Source organism: Neomonachus schauinslandi, chromosome 4 (assembly GCF_002201575.2).
Source record: "Neomonachus schauinslandi chromosome 4, ASM220157v2, whole genome shotgun sequence".
Classification (NCBI taxonomy): Eukaryota; Metazoa; Chordata; class Mammalia; order Carnivora; family Phocidae; genus Neomonachus; species Neomonachus schauinslandi.
In genome coordinates this window covers 21,550,420-21,570,449 of record NC_058406.1, presented here as the reverse complement: position 1 = coordinate 21,570,449, position 20,030 = coordinate 21,550,420, and the positions used below count along the sequence as shown (strand labels likewise).

Below are 20,030 nucleotides of genomic sequence, written 5' to 3'. Positions count from 1 at the left end.
AGTCACTTAACATCTCTGTACTTCAGACACCTTATCTGTAGAATGGGTATGACAAGAGTACCTAGATCATAGTGTTGGGAGTTTTAAATCAATGTCTGTGTGTGTGCGTATGTGTTTATATACATATGTGAGCCTGGCACAAAATATTAGCTATCATTACCTTTACCATAACAAGGATTGGGGGGAAATCACGACGTTTTATAATGTTTTAGAGGCACAAGGGCAGGCCATATTACCTCTCGTAATGTGCCCCCTTGGTCCATCCCTGGGTAGCCCTGAGCCCATACCCAGGTGTCCCAAGGACGGAGTTGGGCCAGGAGGTACCCACCTGCGCACTTGGTTCGGCTGATGAGGGGCGGCCCGGGGCGGCCAGTGCCGCCGTCACCCGGGCGCGTGAGCAGCACGCTGATCTCGTACTCCGTGTCCGGGTCAAGGTGCCACAGCTTGTAGGTCTGCAGGCTGACGGCATGCACCTCGGCCCACGGGCCGCGGGACATGCGGTACTCAATCTCCTTGCGCACAATCGGCCCGTCGCCAATGATGGAGTTGGTGTTGAGCTGGATGATGAGGTAGGTGGGCCCCGCGCGCAGCAGCTGCGGGGGCGCAATGGGGGTGGGGGGCTCTGCGAGGGCGTGAGGGAGAGGCGGAGCCGAAAGATGCGCTGTGAGACCCTGCCCGGATGGCAGCACATCCGAATCCCCAGTAGCCCTCCCTGTCCTCCCAGGACCCTGATGAAGCCCCCAGACCCTCAACTAGACTTTCTTGCCCGCGCCCACTAAATCCCCAGGCCGTAAGGGGCACCCGCTCCAAAGGCTGATCCCACACTCACCCCTAAGCCTACACCCTGTCCCTCACTCCCCTCTGAATCCCCGAGTTCTAGCGTTCAGGGCCTGACCGCAGGAGGCTTGGCTCAACCCCAGCTCCCCAGAGCCAGACCCCGCCTCGCGTGGCTCACACGCTAACAGGGTCTCCCCGCCCGCCGGCCTCTCAGACCCCGCCCCCTCGATCAGACCTCCTTCCAGGGGCGAAACTGCCCCTTCCACAGGCCCCGCCCCCGGTCACACCCTGCCGGCCCCACCTTTCCGCGGGCCACGCCCCTCTATCCGGCCATGCCCCGCCCCCCCCGCCAGCCCCATCCCTCGGAGGGGGCAGCCCCAGCACCCACCCCCCTACGCGAGCGTAAGCCGGCTGACCCTTGACGATGAGCTCCGCGAAGTTGGAGACGCCCGCGCCTCGCGGGGCCTGGGACACGCAACGGTACAGGTCCTGCTCCGAACGGCTCACGGAGGCCAGCAGGAAGGTAGCTAGGAAGCGCCGGTGGCTGATGTGCCGCACGGCGGCGGCGGGCACCAGCGCCCCGCTCTGGCGCTGCTCAGGGGTAAGGCGGACAGGGTCAGGAGCGCCCGAGAGGGAGGGTCGCGATCTCGCTCTGACCGGGGCGAGGGGAGTAATCTATGTCCTGGCCCCATTTAGCTGTCCCTAGTACACAGGGGACATATGGGGTTCCTGGAACTAGCTCCGCCACTGGAAGGTGCGGGATAAGAAGCTGATTAAGGGAATGTGGTCTCTGCCTCTGATGGAGGGTGGTCTGGGGGCATAAGAGCACCCAAGAGGGCAGAGCAGAGCCTACGTGAGGGCAGGGAGGCATGAGTAGAGGTGCTGGAAAATGCAGGAGCGACTCAGCACCCCGCAAGGAAAACCCAGGTCCCAGAAGAAGTCTCCCCCACCCTGATAAGGTCCCTGCCCCCCTCACCTGCAGGAGAAAGCGCTCGGCCTCTACTGCTCTGCCCGCAGCCATGCACTGGAAGGAAGCGTTCTGGCCAGCATTGACCTCCACATCGCCCAGGCGGGAGAAGTGCGGGGCCTTTGCTGCGAGGAATAGAGCCTGCGTGTGAGCTGGGCCTGTGCCCCCCACAGGCAGGAGCCACGGCCACCACACCCCTCACCCTGCACCCCGGGGGACTGGGACTCACCGCAGGGGTAGCTGAGAAGCAGGACGTCATCGAGGCCCATGTAGCCCCTGCCGTCTGGGGAGGTGAGGGCCTCAAACAGCACCTGGGGGAGGCGGGAGGGTCCCTGTCATATCCCTCCAGCCCTACCTGGGGGGTGCCCACAAGGGATCCCTTTAGCTCTGCTCCAGTCCAGGCTCCTCAACCAGTCGAGGTCCAAGCCCAACTCACAATGACCTTCCCTACCAAGCCGGCTAGTTGTGGGAGGGAGTGTCAGCAGCCAGAGCTAACAAGGTCAAGGCCAGAGGTTCCATCCCAGTTCTGGACCCTTGCCCTCAAGCAGGAAAACTTCTCCCAGCCAGACAGGGTTTCCAGGTCAGCACTGTTCCAACTCACCCTTGACTCTAGCCACAGACTATTTCTATTGACAGTGATCTCTGACGCTGCATCTGGACCGCAGTGGCACTGAATCACCCGATGCTGACCACAGACTGACCCCTGACCTTGACCGCATATTGACTCCCAATGCTGAACACAGACTAATTTCAACCTCGGTCACTAGCTTACTCTGACCTCAGGCTGACACCTCTCCACCCCCACCCCTAAGCACAGGCTGACCACAGACCAAACCCAGCCTACCTGATATTCATTGGGCCAGAAGGTGCTGACAGCCAGCTCAGCCTGGTGCCACTGACGGCCATGCGACCCAGTCATGTTCCAGACGGCACTGCCCAGGGGACCCCCATTGACACGCACGTAGACGCCCAGGGTGCCCGGGCTGTGCCCATCCCGGCTATACAGGAAGTAGCTGAACTGCATGCAGTGGGTATCATTCTCGCTCAGGCTCTGGAAGATGACATGGGCCCTCTGGCCTGGAGCATGCTGGGAAGCATTGACCATCAAGTAGGAGCCTGGAAAGAGAGGAGGAAGAGGCAGGAGCTGAGGAGGCTTGGGGAGGACCAAGGTCAGGTGGGCAGAGGAATGGGGCAGAAACAAAGGACTCCAGGCATTTGGACCCACTGGGTGTCAAGGGTTCTGAGTTCTGGTCCCAGCTATGACTCACTAGGTTGAGTCCCTTCACCTCCCTGCATCTGTTTCCCAGAGGAGAGAATTGGAGAGGCAAAAAACACACACAAGTGATTCTCTCAAAACCTTTTATGGCCCCTCACCACCTACAATCACAGTCCAAGCTCATGCTGACCCACGACTTTCCCCATGTTCTGAGCTGCCCTTGGAGGCAGGGACTAACTAGGTCATTCATCTTGGAGTCAAGAGTCTGGCACATGACAGGCCCTCGAAAGCTCCCTTTTCTGAAGCCCTCCCTCCCTGCTCCTCTACAGGCTTCTCTCCTGGCCTTTGGATCATTAATAAAGTGTAGGTCTGTCTCGCCAGCAGTCTGTGATGCCTCGGGGGCTCCACTGGGTCCCCAGCACAGGTCTGAACCCAAGCTGAATGAGCGTATAGAACAGAGACCAAATGAAAGGACTCTAACTTCCCTTCCAGCCCCCACCCTAGGTCTAAATGCCTGGGAGACAATTCTTTTAATTTCCAACATGGAGAAAGGCAGCACTCTCCTTCCCCGGATCCAGATCCGGGCTGGGCATGGGCAGGGGAGTAGGAGGGGGGTTGGCAGGGTGAGAGTGGGTTGGACTCCTCAGGACCTGGCTGGAGGATTATGGCTTCCCTTTTGTGGGGAGAAGGCCCCAGCAGCCGCCAAGAGGGTACCCACAGCCACCCAGCGCTGCCTCCTCCCAGGCTTGGCTACCAACCAACACAAGCTCATTCAGATCCCAAACCAGCAGGCTCCCTGCTCTGGGAGGGTTCCCCAGGGACTCCACTGGAAGGGATCTCATTCATCTCTGTGAGCCAGAGGCCTGTGAAGGCGGCTCCTGGATCAGTCCTGGCAGGGTAGTAAACAGAACCCCCGAGTCTCCATCCCCACCAGAAAGGGGCACATCCTGGCCCCCAACAGTGTCTCCGGTCCCACTCCTCTATCCTCCTCTCTCCTCTCCCTGTGAGCAGCTATGTGTGTCTCTCCCCCTTTCAGTCTGACACTTTGTTCTTGCCTCTTCCTCCGGCTTCCTCTGCCCCTCTGCCCCTCTCTCCTCTCTTTTTTCCTACTTTGTCCTCACTCTACATCCCTCTCCTTCTCTTTCATTTTCTCCCTTCATTGCAGTGGCTCTCCCTTCTCCTCTCTGTTGCTGAATCTCCCTCGTTCCTTCTCCCTCCATCCCCAACTCCCTTCCCTAGAATGTGAGCACCAAGAGAGCAGAGACTGTGGCCCTCTTGCCAACCACTGCAGCCCCAGGATCCAGCACAAGGCCCACACTAAATACTAAATTTCTCTCTCCCCATGAGAGAGAGAGGCAGAGCCCACACAGGGTCCCTGCCATGGTGGGCACCTTACAGATCACAGTCACACAAGTCAGACTCTGATACCTACTAACACAGAGGTCAAACAAGGAGCTGAAGGCTGTTTATGTAAAGGCAGAGAGGAATGCCCCAGGGGAGGGCACAGTGTGAGCAAAGGCACAGAAGGGGGAGGCAGGGAGGCCTCCAGGAGGCAAGGTGAGTGGTAGGAGATAAGCCTAAAGGCTGCCTGTGTCAGGCTGTGCAGGGCCCCTCTGGCGGCTTCAAGTCCTGGCCTCACCACTGAGAACTTCTGCTGACCCTCCCCAAACCTTTGACAGCAGGTGCAATTGCAGCCATGCTGTGAGCTGAGTAGCAAAGGGCCTAGCCCACTACTATGACAGGGTGAAGGGGAGGAGGTCCTGAAGCTGTCTATTCTGGGGTTCCCTCAGCAAGCCTATTTGTTCTCACACTATGCTATGTCTTCCAACCCAAGCTAATAAAGTTGATAATTTGGCCTCCATCTGTCTCATCCTTTTCTGAATGCCCCGTTGATTCTGCACCCAGTGAAGGGAGTACTGGTACTTGGGCCCCCTCAAATACCTCCAACGATAGCAACTAAACATTAATTGAATGCTTACATGCCACTCCCATGTTATGCACCTTGTAGACATTATCTAATAACCCTATGAAATGGATTCCTATGCTCTCCACTTTACAGTTAAGATAATGGAAGCTCAGAGAAGTTAAGTGATTTGCCCAAAGTCACACAGCTGATGAAGCCAGGATTTGAAGCCCAGTCTTCATGGTTCCGGAACCAATACACTAGGGGCCATTATCAGAGTAGGAGGCTGGTAATACAATCCATGTAATTAGACTCCTGACTCCCATTCCAGTGCTCATGATACCATAAGTGCTTCATCCTGAAACAGGGCAGAGCAAGGTAGAAACTGGGAAGGATCCAGGACTTCCAAGAAGAAGGGGACAGAGGAAGGAAGGTTTTATACACATCCAGCCCCCAGTGTTACTGCTCTGTCAGCATCTTCAAGTCCTGGGAGACAAGGATGCAGAGGCTCTCAGGGAGAAGAGAGCCTCCCTAAAGGTGGAGGACTTAGGAAGACCTGATGGGAGTAGGGTGGACCCCGAGCTAAGGATAATGGGAAGTGGGTTTTAACTTACAGCTATAAGTGTCTTTGATTGCTTGAACCCGCACCCATTTTACAGGTAAAACTACCTGATATACACAATTGGACAGTGTCCACAGAGCCCCACATTGACAGTATCATGTATGTCATTACAGATGCAAAGGCAGATGAGACCCAGACAGGTTAAGAAATGTGCCCAAGGTCACACAACAGGTGGCTAGAACTGGAAGGAGAGAAAGAGGAATGGTGGTGGGGAGTAGGCTCACCGTGGGGCAGGTCCGCCGGAGACTGGGTGCCAGGGTGGACGTGCACTTGCTCCCACTGGAAGTCGTCATATTGGGCCTGGCTGTACTCACAGGGCACTGCTGGGTCACTCACCTCCTCGAAGGTGCAGCCGGCTGTGAGGGCAGGGCCTGGTTAGCCCCAGCTAGGGCAGGGCCGCTGGCCAGGAGGGCTCCTGAGGCTCCCCTCCAGGCGCCCCCGCTGCTCCCTCCCACCCAAGCCCACCCCCCTTCCCTCCCTCTCCTAGGCCTCTCCCCACTGCTCCCTCCCTCCAACAAAACTCTCCCTCCTCCAACCCTTCCCCTCTTTTTACTGTCTCCACCCAACACCAAGACCTCCCCACCCTGCCCACCCTCCAGGACTCGCCAGGACCCCACACTGCTCAACCACCCATCAAAGACCCTCCCCCAGGAAAACTACTTAACATTATCACTCCATCATTTGAACCTCAAAACTCGTGAGATCAGGTCTAGAATTATCCCCATTTTACAGATGAGGAAACTAAGGCCTTAAGGGCACACAGCTCAGGACTGGCAGGCTCATGAATGCACGAAGCCAGCCCTTATGGTCTCTCCTTCACAATAACAACAATGGCCACCGACTATTTCAGGCTTACCACAAGCCCTGCATGGTGCTAGCTACCCGCTCTCGGCGTGGCATCTCATTCAGGCCTCATCTCCCAAGGCAGGAGCCCCAATGATTCCTGCCCGGCAGGTGAGCTTCAGGGATTCACTCATCACCCAGTCACCCAAGTCAGGTCCCTGCCTGTGGGCATGGGACAGGCAAAAGCACAGTCCTGCATGGACGGGCCGCACGTATGACTAGAAAAGCAGCGTCCCATGATTTGGACCCAATATTTACACTAGAAAGGAGAAGAGGAGGGAGGGAAGAAGGCGGGGTAAAAACAGATGTGAGTCCTTTGCCTGGTAACGAGGTCCATGTTTCTCAGTAGCTCATCGGAGCCCTGAGTCAGGCACCTAGTAAACATCAGACCGCCACTGGTGGGGGAAGAAACCGCAAACTTGTTCCTACACCCACTCCCAAACCTCGGTGCTGGTGGCCCCGTCATGGGCAGTCCAAGACATCGGGGACCCGAGAAAAGGCCTGGCCAAGTGATAAGGAAGCAGGGACACATCAGGCCAGGCCCGGTGCGGGGTACCTGCCAGCCACCCCTTCTGACAGACGATGTGACGGAGGCCCCAGGGGATGAAGGGCTCCGTGCACAGTATCACATGGTGGGTACGTGAGCAGGCTTTGGCATTAGACAGACTTGGGATTGAATCTTGACTCTGCAACTTGCCAACCCTTGTGACCGCAGGCAAGTCACTTCTCCTGTTCTGAGCCTCAGTTTCCACCTCTGCACGTGGGGTTGTCGGGGATGCAACGTGGGGGTCCACCTCTCACCAGGCCTCGCACATGCAAGTTCTCAGGAAATGGTCCTTCACAGGCACCCCTAGAGCCCACCCGAGCCACAGGATGGGACTCAAACCTGCATCATCCAGATATCAGAGCCCGTGTTTCCTTCACCAGGAGGAGCACAACCAAGCTCCTTCCCAGGCTCAAGAAGAGGAAGGAAAAGAAATAAAGAAGGAAAAGAAACTGGGGGCTGAGGGCCACGTGCCATGCAGGCACCTGCACTGCGGCAGGGACTCCACTTTGGGGGGCTCGCCACGGTCGGGGGTCCTCCGTTCCTCTTCCTGCACCCCACTGGAGTGTAAAACAATGAGATGTGGGCATGAGGCTGGCACCGAGTGGATGCGATGAAATAACAGAAGCCTCTCTCCAGAGCTGGAGCAGGACCTTGGCTGCGCTCTTTGCCTCTTTGTGTGAAAATCCCAAGTCAGCAGCATGCCCTGTGGCCTGTGGGAGGGAAGTTTTAACCCAACCTGTGTTGGGAAGGCCTCAACTCTCCCTCTAGAAAATGACCCACAGTACAGCACAGAGGGAGGCCGTGCCCAGCAGGGATGGTCAGGGAAGGTCAGGGAGGGCTTCCTGAAGGAGGGGACAGCTGACTTCATTCAGCCTGAGCTGAGTCTGCAGTCTGCTCCCGAGGTTCTTGGCCAACGCCTCCCTAAGGCAGAGGGATTGCCAGAAAGGGAAGCCGAGGATCTAGAGCCTGGATGGGGCTCAGGCCCTTCCTATTCCTTTACAAGGCAGGTTCAAGTACAAGGCAGGTGCCCAAGGATGTCTCATCCATGGCCCTGGGGCAAGCCTGGGAGTGCTTTGGCTTCCCCCTGACAATCCTCAGCCAGGCCACGTGAGCTATCAGGACTCCCAGACTGACTGACCTAGTCAGATGGACCCTCAAGACCATGTGACCTCAGCCAAAGTAACTCCCAGACTGCCCCAGGTCAGTGGCCCCCAGACAGACTGACCTCAGCCAGAGTAGCCCCCAGCTAATTATCCCTGGCCATAGCGGTCCCAACTTCATCCAGACCATCTGACTTCAACCAGAAGACCACCCAATTGCCTGACTGACCCCCAGACCAGCTAACCCTGGCAGGAGTGTCCCCTGACACTCCCTGACTCCCACAACTGATCTCAGCCAAGGTAACCTCCCTGGCTGAACTTCCCCCTCCATAGGCAGAATGACTCCCTCTCCCTGGTCCATGTCCATCCTCAGCCCTGTGCCTCTGGGCCAAGTCCAATTCCAACCACAACCCTTAGGGGATAACATCTCTGGGTCCAGGCTCCTCAGTGAGAGCCCCATACCCAGTCCTCCCCAGCTCAACTCTGGGGTGGGAAAAGTCAGGCCTCCTAGGTCCTGAGGAAAACCCTATCCCCTCCAGTCTGGATGGCTCACGAGCCACAGCCCCAAAGCCAAGCCCCAGCTCCTTCTAGAGACCCAACTCCTGCTGGAGATCACCGACCTGGCTGGGGGGAATTAGATCAGACTTTGGATCCAGAGCAAGTATATTAGCAGGGAATCCCTCTTGACTCCATCAACACAGACATGGGCCACAGACATGTACACACACACACATCAACACCACCATGAGACTGTTGCCACTTATAATCATGTCCACCTATGCCCATGAAACTCCATAGTAATTCATAAGGCAGGTACTATTATTATTCCCGTTTTACAAATGGAAGCCGAGACACAGAGAGATGAGGTGGCTTGCCCAAGGCCGCGCTCTAAGTCCCAGAAGCTGGGATTTAAGTCACCTTTCTTTATTCAAGGAGATTAGGTCCAGACAAAATAAGGCCCTGGTATTCCGCTGGCCACATGTGTTAATTCAGTTCCATTCATAGGAAATTCATCCACTGAAAGTACGAAGCAGGTCCCAGGCTGACACTATTAGAGGGACAAGGATGATTAAGATTCTGCCTTGCCCTCAGGGACCTCCCAGTCTGAGTGGGGGTGACGGAATACGACAAAGCAGAGAAGGGTCAAGACCACAAGGAGGGGTCTGGGAGAAAGACTTTCTGGAGGTGGGTGCATCTGAACAGGGCCTGGAAGGATGGTTATCATTCTGGCCAGAAGAGATGGGCGGAAAGGTATCTGAGACAAAGGGCCGGGCAGAAGCAAAGGAGGGGAGGAAATCAACACACAGTTAGTGCAGAGCATAGAGAGGAGCGCAGACTGACCCAAGCAATGGGAGAGAAGGCTGGAGAAAGGAAGGCTGAGGCCAGACCAGGGAGGGAGGGCCTTATGTGTCTAGGTGAGTTTGGCCTCATTTAGAACTGGGAAGCCAGAGTAGGTGTTTGAGCAGGCTTCAGGTGAGACAGGGATACATCCTCTATGCCAGGAGGAGGGCAGGTGGGTTCTCCAAAGGGCAGCACAGGATCAGGAGGGAGTTCGGTGGGACAAGCCCCTATGGGGTCCACAGTCAGATGTCAGGAACTGCTGAGGAAAGGAGCCTCAGGTCCCCATCCTAGATGCAAACAGCACACACTCTAGTCACACCCAGAGAGATGCACAACACGCGCACACACATGGCCCCACACTCCCTTCCCCCAGCCTAGTCCAAGCCTCGGGGACACGGTCTCAGCCAGGCTGGGGCCAGGGAGAAAACCAGACCCCGCCATGGGTACCCCATCTCTGCCCTGGCCTCGCAGAGAGGGTGGGCTGAATCAACCCAGGACCCCCACCAGTTCCCCCAGCCTCAGCTCAAACTGGCCCAGCTACATTCCTCAGCTAATCTCCCCAATCTGGCAGGCGGTTGCCTCAGCAACCGTCAGCCACAATTTGGGAAGGCAGGAGGATGGCTTATCCACATCCGGCTGGGCTCTGGATGGGGCGATGTAAGGGGCAAAGCAACCTCAGCAGGAAGAGTGAGTGTGGGAAGAGGGTCTCCCCAGCACGAGGGTTTCCACATCTCCATGTGCATGTGTTTCCATATGTTGACGTGTGTGTGTGTGCGCGTGTACATGGTTGTGAGAGTGATAGCCTGGTACCGACTCGCGAGCACTCAGCTGGGAGGCAGGAGACCTGGATCTAATTCCCGCTGAGCCTCTAACTCCCTGTGTGACCTGTAGCAGGCGACTGGCCCTCTCTGAATCTCTGCTTCTTCACCTATGAAATGAGAATGGGGACCCAGGTGACCTCTACGGCCACTTCCACCACCTCTAGAATTCTGGTTCCATTTGTGTGAGCATGCCTGTGAGCAAGAAGAATGTGAGGGCAGAGAGAGACTATGGGGCAGAGGTATATGTGAGGGTGAGCATGGGTCTCCGAGTGTGGGTCCCCCAGGCAGTGTGCTATGAAGTTGGGGGTGTGCAGGTGTAGATTCCTGTGCAGAGGTATATGGGCATACTCAGTGATAAGCATGTGCCTACAGGGGAGGTGAGTATATGCGGTGGGGTAGCAGGGAGTTGTGTGTGTGTGTGTGTGTGTGTGTGTCCCTGTGTGAGCACCAGACTCCTTCCCACCACACAGGGAATGATGCTCTGTGCCAAGTCTGGCTACCAGCCACCACCAGTATTTTCGGAAGGACCCTAGGTAAACAGAGTTTGTTTGCAATGAGATCTTTGTTCTCTTTGGTTTGTTAGTAGAGCATCCAGTTCCCAAGGGTGGCCCCAGGAGAAACAAAACTTCTCCTGCCAGACTGCAAGTCTGGGGGCTGGGATCATACCCAATCACAGGCACAGACCCAACCCTGGCCCAGGGAAACCAAATGCAACCCCAGTGACAGCCCTGGTCTAGTTCATCATCTGAAGCCACATCCCTATGCCAGGTAGGCCAGCCCAACCCTGGAACCAACACTGGCCTCACCACTGGACATTCTTGCCCAACCCAGCCCTATCCTGTGTTCTCCACCCCAACTACAGCTCCACGTCAGGTCCATCTAACCCCACCTTCTCCATTCCTGGGGTCAGAGACTGGCCTCCGAACCCCATCCCCAAGCCCTGTGCATAGCAGGTGGCCAACGGTAGCTAGACTTTTCGGCCCCATGATCCCAACTAGTCTGACCCCAAACAACCCCACCCAGGCTCAAGCACCATGACTCCAACCCAGAGACCTGGCCCAACCCACTTCACTGCTTTACTTGCCCAGATCCATACATCCAGACCTCAGCCCAGGTTCCCTAGAGCTGCTCTCCAGAGCCCTGCATAACCAATGAGTAATTACTTAAGGGCAGGGATGACCACCTTCTAATCACCCAGGATTCAGCATGGCTGCAGCCAGGAAGATCACCCAAGACAGGACCACAGAGAGAAAAAGCTGAGCTGGTACCCCCTCCAGGAGCCAACACAGGGAGCAGCGATGCCAACATCCTTCCACCTCCACTGAGGATAGAAGGAAGCCAACTACAGCAGGGAACACTTAGGCCAGACCCACTCCCCATCTCCCTGATCACTATGCACCGCAAATCCCAAGGTTCATGGTAGGGCCGCCATGTTGGTGGTAGAAGGGGAAGGCACAGGGCGGAGCCCGGCTCCTGACAGAGGCAAAGGGCTGAATGGGGAGCTGCGCTGTGCAGAGGTACAGTGGGCGAAGAGTACACAGACCCCTGCAGTATGATATCAAAACACAGTGCAGCTGAGCAGAGAGGCAGAGGGCCATGCACAAACACACACGGTGTGAAAATCTGCCCTTTGTTGCCTTCCATGGAGACACAGGGCTGTGGGGCGCCACGGTGTGGTGTGCGGGGCGGGGGGGGGGGGGGCACAGTGTAGCAGTTCCGCACGGTACAGAGGCGGAATGCAGTCATACACCGGAGGGGAGCAGAGCACACGGCGTGCACAGACCCCGGTACCGGCCCCCCGTGCGGCATGGCGGAACCAGCACAGAGGTGCCGCATCCGTCATGGGCCTGACCCAGGGCTGCACAGAGGCACAGCGTGCCAGGGCCGCGCATCCAGGGGCACACTGGGCAGGCGCTCGGTGCTCCGTGAGAGGTGCACGGAAGAAGGCCAGGGCGCCAAGTTCGAGCCCTACTGGTTCTTCTCGCTCTCCAGACACTAGCGCGGGGCCGGGTACATAGCTGCTGCTCGGTGACTTCTCACGGCCAGCATGTGTCTGGCGCAGGTGCGCACAACAGTGCAGAGACCCAGGGGTGAGAAGAGTGTGGTGTGGCGCGGAAGGAACCGCTGGGTGGGGAAGCCTAGTCCAGAATACAAGCTCAATATAGTCTCCAGCAGCGGAGTAGGTGTAGACTCCAGGGTAGGGGTAGAAAGCAGCACAGAAATGGAGCGCAGTGAAGATGCCGTGCGGAACCGTGAATTCAATGCAAGGGCTCTGGGGTCCTAAAATCCTGTAGAGTGCACACAACCCAACCGTGAGCACGTGCAGTGCAAGGCGGTAACCCTGTGCGGTCCATGCACAGATGCGCAGATGCAATGCTGGGTACGGTGCAGACGTGCTACCCGCAAAAACCCAAGCCAGTCCCAGAGGCTGACAAAGTGGCTCCAAGCTGCAGTGTGAGTACAGACTCCCCGAGCAGTGTGCAATGTGGGGCAGAGGTGCATGCAGGGCGGCCGCTCGAGGCAAAGATGTTGCTCAACTGCGGCTGCCAACAGAAACCTGGGGGAAAGGGCACTAGCAGACTCCCCAGCGGGAATCCCAAGAAAGGTTGAGACGCCGTAAGGGGCAGCGTGGCGGTGGCCATGGTGCCGTGCCGTGTGAAGGGCTTGGCCAGAGGGCACCTATCCAGCGCCGTGCAGTAAAGCACTGGGACCGGAGCGCGCATGAGGCAAAGGCGTGCTGTGTGGGTAGAGTGCAAAGGTGGAACGCAGAGCAGCTGTGCCCAGAGACTCAGGAAAGGCCACATGCCCAACACAGTCAGATCCCCACTGCAATCGTGCAGTGCAGAGACGCCACGTGATGCAGAGATGCAGTGTGGCCGTCGAATGCCATCTGTTGGCACAGCGCAGTGGTAGGATGCTAGGAGCTAGCCCCAAATCCCTGAAGAGTACACAAGCCCCATGCAAGGCACCCTGCCCAGTGAGGTGGTGCAGCGCAGAACAGAAATGCTCTACGGGGCAAACACGCAGTGTGGCCATAGAGAACCAAGTGTGGGCTCCAGGCAGTGGGCCGGTGTGAGGGGCTCTACCCAGAAACCCGGGAGAGTCCACCTTCCCGATGCAGCGGTGACATCTGGTAGAATGATCCAGCACAGACGAGAGCAGCAAAGACACAAATGGCAGGACACGTGCGGGATGGCTTTGCAGGACAAGGGGTCAAGGCAGAGGTGGAGCGCACAGACCCCCAGGAGGCTCTGCACCGCCAATGCAAGGCAGAATCCCGGCACGGTCATGCAGAGCAGGGCTAAGATTCGGTGTAGTGCCAGGACGCAATGCAGGGGCCCAGTCCTGAGGGGCTGAGCCCAGGAACCCCGGAGAGCGTACACCCGCAGCGGGCCAGCGCCATGATGCAGTGCAGTTCGGAGTATAAGGCAAAGACACAGCACACAGCCGATGCCCCGCAGGGAGGTCGCATGTGCTATGATGCACTGGGCAGCGGGGACGCCCGGACTCCTAGAAAACTCTGTGACTCCAGCGCTGGTGGTCTGGGCTGGCTAACCCACGGGTTGGGGGCTGAGGCCTCGTCTGCCCTATGGACTTCCCTCCACCCCGTCCCCCAAACCCCAACATCTTCAACCCCAGTGACTCTCCAAGGGCACAGGATGAAGCCATTGCTGTCCACGGGACGGGCAGCCCGAACTGAGCACATTGTCCAGGTATTTCTATCTGAGCAGGGCCCCAGCGTGCTGGCTGGCAGACAATGAATTCTGATTCTGCTGAAAAGCTTTTGGGCAATCAAAGCACATCCTCTGGCCCCCAGCCCAGGGCAGGGCGGTGCGGGGTAGGACAGGGCAGAGATGGAGAGGGAGACCTACTGGACTAGAACCTGGTACAGGGTGAGCAGGAAGTGGGATGAAGAACAGCGAGGATGTGAGAGGCGAGCCAGATCCAACCAACCTGGCTGGTCACTGCTGCCCTCCCCCCCACCACCCCCTCCAGGGCCTGGACGTCATCAGAAGCCAAAAACAAACTTTTCTGAGTGCGCAGGATGCCCGCACACATACACACACAGGCTTAATAATTGTTAGCACTTATACAGTGCTTACTAGGTGGCAGGACCTGTACTAACAACATACCTACGTGTATAAAATACATCCTCAGGACAACTCCATGCAGCGCGTTCTATAATTACACCGATGTCACAGATGAGAACACTGAAGACCCAGAAAGGCCGAGTAACTTGCCCAGGTGTTACACAGCTGGTGGTGGCGGAGCTGGGATTAGAACCCACAGCCCGTGCTCTTAACCATACTGAAAGTAAAACACATATTTACATACATGTGCAACCATAAGGGTGCACATGTTCACACATGTAAACACACATATACAAGCATTCTGAGCCAAGTATCCCCCACTCTCTCAGCTGAGACCCATCTATCTTTGTCGTCCACATAGCTTTCCGACACCTCCCAGTTGTCACCTCTTTTTTTTTTTTTTTTTGGAGAGAGAAAGAGTGCGCGCGTGCAACCGGGGGAAGGGAGGGGAGAAGCAGAGGGAGAGGGTGAGAGAATCTTAAGCAGGCTCCACACCCAGTGCGGAGACCCATGCGGGGCTTGATCTCACGATCCTGAGATCCTGACCTGAGCCGAAATCAAGAGTTGGACGCTTAACCGACTGAGCCACCCAGGTGCCCTCAGTTGTCACCCCTTATCCCCAACTGCCCCATGCCCCCCCGGTTCTCTCCATCCTCCATCTGCCCCCCAACCCTCAGCTGTCCCCCCAACACCACCTGTCCCCTCGGCCCCAGCTGTCCCCAGCCTCCAGATATATCTTCATCCCTCGTTGTCTCCCATCCCCAGTTGTCCCCCATCCCTCAGCTGTTATTCTGCCCCCAACTGTGATCTTGGTCATCAAATATCCCCAACCACACCCTTTCCCAATTCCCCCATCCCAATCCTTCCACCCAGCTTCTATACTCTACTCCAAAACCTCAGGGACCGTTCCGAGTCCCTGTTCTCCACATCCCTTCTGATCCACCACTAGGTCCTGGGATCTGCACCCTGGGAATCTGCCCAAGACTTCCTGAGTCAGCCAGCAACAGCCTCTTCTGAGATGTCCACCTCAGGAGTCCTCCCCCAGCCATTCTGCAGGCAATGGCCGCCCTGCCCGGAGCAAGCCCAGAGGGCATACTGGCCCCCATCCGTGAAGGCCCTCCAGAGCCCAGCTCCACCCTCCACCCGCTCCAAGCCTTCCCTGTGTACCCAGGGGTTCACATCAATGCAAACACTGAGTGGGCACCAACGATATACAAAGCCCTGGGGACAAGAAATGACAAAGACCCAGCCCAGCCTCCAGGGGGCTTCCGGCCCGGTGGGCAAAGAAGATGGAAAACTACTCAGCACACTGTCCTGTCCTACGTGCCTTATAGGAGAAATCAGAAAAGCCGTGCAGGGGTGTGGGGAAGTAGGGAGCATCCCTGGGGGAGTGACAGAGCTGGACTCAGGCTGGGCCAGTCAGCAGGCCCCCACGAGGTGAGAAGGGCGGGAGAGGCATTCTGGGCAGAAGGCACAGCATGTGCAAGGGCAGAGGGGTGTGAAAGGGCCTGGCAGGTTCTGGGATGAGGACTGGCCTGGTGATCCTGGATCATAAGGTGGACAAGAACGAGTGTGGTCAGGGGAGGAGAGGCATAAACATGAAGCTGTTCCAGAAAGCGGGGGGTGCATCATATAGGGTTTGGGTTTTGTCCCCTGGGTGCTGGAGAGCCTTGGGCTTGGGGCAAGGGAGTGGCAGCATCCCAGGTCTGCCTTCAAGAGGCCATTCAGGTCACAGGTGCTGGAAGCGCTGGGGAGCTGACAGCAGAATGGAGACCAAGGAGGGCTACTGCAATAGTCCAGGCAAGAAATGATGGGCTGGGAGGAAGGGGACGTGGATTCGACAAAACCTTCTTCAATGGCTGCAGAGTGATGGTTCAATCAGCCCACATCCACCCCCTGAGGTATGCAGGCCTCACACCTCCAGGACAGCCCTGTCCGTAGGACTTTCTGCCCTGATACAAATATCCGCTACCTGCCCCGACCAATACAATAGCCACTAGCAACATGAGATTCTTGAGAACTTGAGATGTGGCAAGTGTGACTGTGGGATTGGTTTGTATTTTCATGAATTTTAACCAATTTAAATTTCATAACCACATGTGAATAAGTGGCCACCATATTGGAAACTGCAGGTAGAAAACATTTCCATCGTTGTGAGAAGTTCTATTTGCAGGAAGTTCAATTGAGAGTCAGCTCTAGAATGAGAAGAACCATTCTAGAGAAGCAGAACCAGTGGGGCCTTCTCCAGAGGCTCCTGGCCTTGGGGTCTGAAGGGAGATCAGGAGGCAACCTTCAGGGCAGGGGGTGTCAGAAGCTGAGTGGCAGAGGCCCTGGTACATAGCTGTACACAGTCACCGGGACACTCCCTACCCAACACATGTGCACCCCTTTCCTGGAGACAGAAACCCTGACCACAGGGCACCCCACACCCAGACTCACACACACCTGGATACTCTAATGCATGGGTACCCTGTTGCCGGACACAGATCCCCCCACACTCCGATATCCAGACACTTGGGAACCCCACACCCAGACACCCAAGTACTCAGATAGCCCCACATGTGGACACAACACAGAGACACTCCCATACTTGAACACCCATTAATCTGAGGACTGCCAGAACACCTGAATACACCCACCTCCGGATCCAGAGACACAGGGCCATCCTTAGGTTGGCACACCCTGATCCTCCCATAGCCTTGTCCTGGGACACCCACACCTAGATACTGAGATGCCACCCACCCAAACAGGTCTACACCCAAACTCCAGGTATTTGACACTTAGATACCAAGACACCCTAGCAGCAGGCTCCCCAGAGATCCAAACAGCTGGTCACCTCCCTATTCCAAATTCAGATCCTGCCATGCAGGGTAACCAGATGGCTAGACACCCTGACAAGCCACATATATGTCCTGTGCCCCAGGCTACAATCACACACACACACACACACACACACACACACACACACACCCCTCACCCCATTCTGACTGCCCAGATGCCAGGATCACACCTGCACACACCTCAGCCAGCCTTCCATAACCCCACCTGCAGGGGTCACTACAGGGAGAAGCCCTCCTCCCCTCCCTGGAGCTCACAAACAGTCAGCACACAGGTTGTGATCCCACCTGCCCACTCCAAGATCTGGGGCAGAGAACCGAAGGAGTCTCCCCCTCCTGATGCAAGGCCTGCCCTCCCTCCTCCCAGGACACTCAGCTCAAACTGACGGTTGGGACTCGATGCTTCTCACCACCTGCTGAGGCCTCCGGCACAAAGGCTGAGCCTGGGGGCAGGACAAGCCCCGCCAGCTGCTGGGGTTGGGGGGAGGGGACAGGGTTGAAGACAGAGCTGGAAGCTGTGGGGGAGGGGATGACAGGCAAGAGCCCGCTCCCTTCAGTCTCCACCAGGGACTCAACCTCCCCAACTCACAGCTCCCAGATGACTCTGTATGTGGCCTTTTCACACACAACACCCCACTCCCCCAGCAGAATTTTCCAGATTCCTGGAGGGAAAACCGAATTCTTTAATCCCTACTTTCAATGGAGTCAGTGCGCCCCCATCTGGCTTCTCCAGCTCAGAACTTGACCCACTGGACCTCGTTCATTCTTTCTTGCCACATTTATTCAGCAACGGTGGGCCAGGACTTGTACCTGACACTAAGGATTCAGAAGTGACCTAAATACCCAGTCTCTGTCCTCATAGAGCTCATGGTCTGTAAGGGAGAAAGGACCAATAAACTGTAACTACAATAATTACAATGCTATGAAAAAATCCAATCAACTCCCACTCTCCCTTCCGGAGCTAGAACAGGGCAGTAACCAAGGAAGGCTTCAGGGAGAAGGTGATGCCTAAGCTGATACCTGAAGGAAGAACAGGAGTTCACCAGGAGAAAAGGTGGAATTAGAGAGTTCTGGGGAGAAAGCACAGCTTGGAGGACAGAAGGGGGCTGAGGGAGGAAGGGGGGCACAAGGCCCCCCTAGCAACTCTAGCTAAGCCAGCCGGGCATGAAAAGGCACCCCACAAGTCTAGCTTAGCAGATGGAAGGATGGCAGCATGCCTCAAGCAAGCAGGTGTCTGCCCTGAATTCTCTCTGACACTTGAGTTGGGCAGGGGACCTCCAAGGAGCTCAGCATTCCCCACCCTGGCCACTCTCACCACCTCCTGCTGAGTCTCCTCCCCTGGCCCCAGGGAGAAGGGCCAGCTGCTCAGACAAGCCTTTGTTGCCCAACCTGAAACCACTGGGCAGCCTCTCCCTCATTCCTGTTGTCCACAACCCTAGCAACCAAAAGGACAAAATGAGCTAGAACACAGAGGAATACATTATTGCCAGATTTGCATGACTGCAAGACATCACACACCCACCCTTGGTGGGGCAGGGGACTCAGGAGGCATTCAGGGAGCCGGACTGATTTTACCCGGGTTGAGGGCAAGGATTGATCGTACCCCTTCTCCAAAGCATTTATTTATGAATGAAGCCCCAAAGGTAATAGCTACAAGGGTGCCAGGAACTTTAGAAGTGAAGTGACTTGCCCAAGGTCACAAGGACAGCAAGTGGCAGAGGTAGAATTTGAACCCAGGTCCCCCTGGCTTCAAATCACACTTTCTGGGGCTCTTTGTAACAGTCCTCACAACCATCTTTTGTTCCCCAGCACTCACAGATAGAGCCTTATTTCACAATCTACCAAGTACTATGCACCATTATTATGATGCCCACAAGGCATATGAGGAAACCGAGACCCCAACAATGGAAGTAACTTGCTCAGGGTCTCACTCCATCCCAAACCTCAGTTCTTGACTGTCTCCCCCCTGCCGGCAAGAGGTGAAGCACAGGAGGGTTCTTAGAATCAAGGGCGGGGGGTGGGGGGGGAATAGTAACCCTCCGGTTTAATCTCAGGGTGGGGGAGGGGGGCAAAGTTGCTGGGGGAAGGGTTGAGGGGTAGAGGAAGCCAGGCCCCAGCTCCCAGCCAACTGCAGGAGCGACTGCGGGGGCAAGAGGAGGTCTGCCCCAGAGGCCCGAAGGGGCGGCGGGGCAGCGAACTCGACTCCGGGGAGGCCAGTTCTCGGAGGCCGGCGGCCAGGAGGAGTCTCTCCGGGCCGAGGTGGCCCGGCACGTGCCTTGGCTCTGATCTCTGCTTGGGGCGTCTCCCCGTTACTCAGCGCCCTGGGTACCAGGCTGGAGCCACCCAAACGGTGGGGATTGAGAGGATGAGGCCGCGGGAGGGGACCGGGCCACCCCTGCCCCAGGGGACGGGTCGGGCACAACTCCGCTGGAGGGGGCCGCAGTCTGGCAGCCCAGGCCCCAGGGAAGGATTGGGGGGGGAGGGGAGTCAGACACACGCACACAGCCGACACACGGTCCAGAGCACACACGGACACACACACACAAGCTCCGGGTACGCACATTCAGATACGCGAACACACACATACACACACACACAGCACGATCACACAGCAGACAGAAACACGGAGACACACGTACACACTCACACACACCGCGGTCCCAGCCGGCAGGGAGGCCGCACAAAGTTGCGGAGTCGACCGAGGGAGTGTCCCGGGAGACCCCGGTGTCGGCGGCGCCTCCTGCCCGCCACGGGAGGGGGCGCCGTCCCGCGGCCGAGGGCCAGGCCCTGCCTGCGCCCGGACGTCGCAGCCCCGCCCGGCCACAGCGCCCGCCGCGCCCCCCCGCCCCGGACTCCACCTCCACCGCCCGCCCGGTGTAGCCACGGCCGAGCCCCGCAGGAGGGCCCACCCGCCGGCCCCGGCGCGCCCCGCGGCCCCCGGCGACGGCCTGCCGCGCTCGGCCCT

The 20,030-nt window shown here is 57.2% G+C and overlaps 1 protein-coding gene across 4 annotated transcripts in view; it reads right to left on the bottom strand.

Annotated features, from left to right (window-relative positions):
- The window catches only part of PTPRU (protein tyrosine phosphatase receptor type U), a 78,213-nt gene that overhangs the window by 56,753 nt on the left and 1,430 nt on the right, over positions 1 to 20,030 (bottom strand). For all 4 annotated transcript variants that reach the window (XM_044913935.1, XM_044913937.1, XM_021684412.1 and 1 more), the window contains exons 2-7: positions 5,710 to 5,841; positions 2,589 to 2,860; positions 1,974 to 2,055; positions 1,754 to 1,869; positions 1,194 to 1,368; positions 329 to 622 (exon numbers count right to left, since the gene is read on the bottom strand). In XM_044913935.1, the coding sequence (XP_044769870.1) occupies positions 329 to 622; positions 1,194 to 1,368; positions 1,754 to 1,869; positions 1,974 to 2,055; positions 2,589 to 2,860; positions 5,710 to 5,841 (1,071 nt within the window). The remainder of the gene's footprint in view (positions 1 to 328; positions 623 to 1,193; positions 1,369 to 1,753; positions 1,870 to 1,973; positions 2,056 to 2,588; positions 2,861 to 5,709; positions 5,842 to 20,030) is intronic.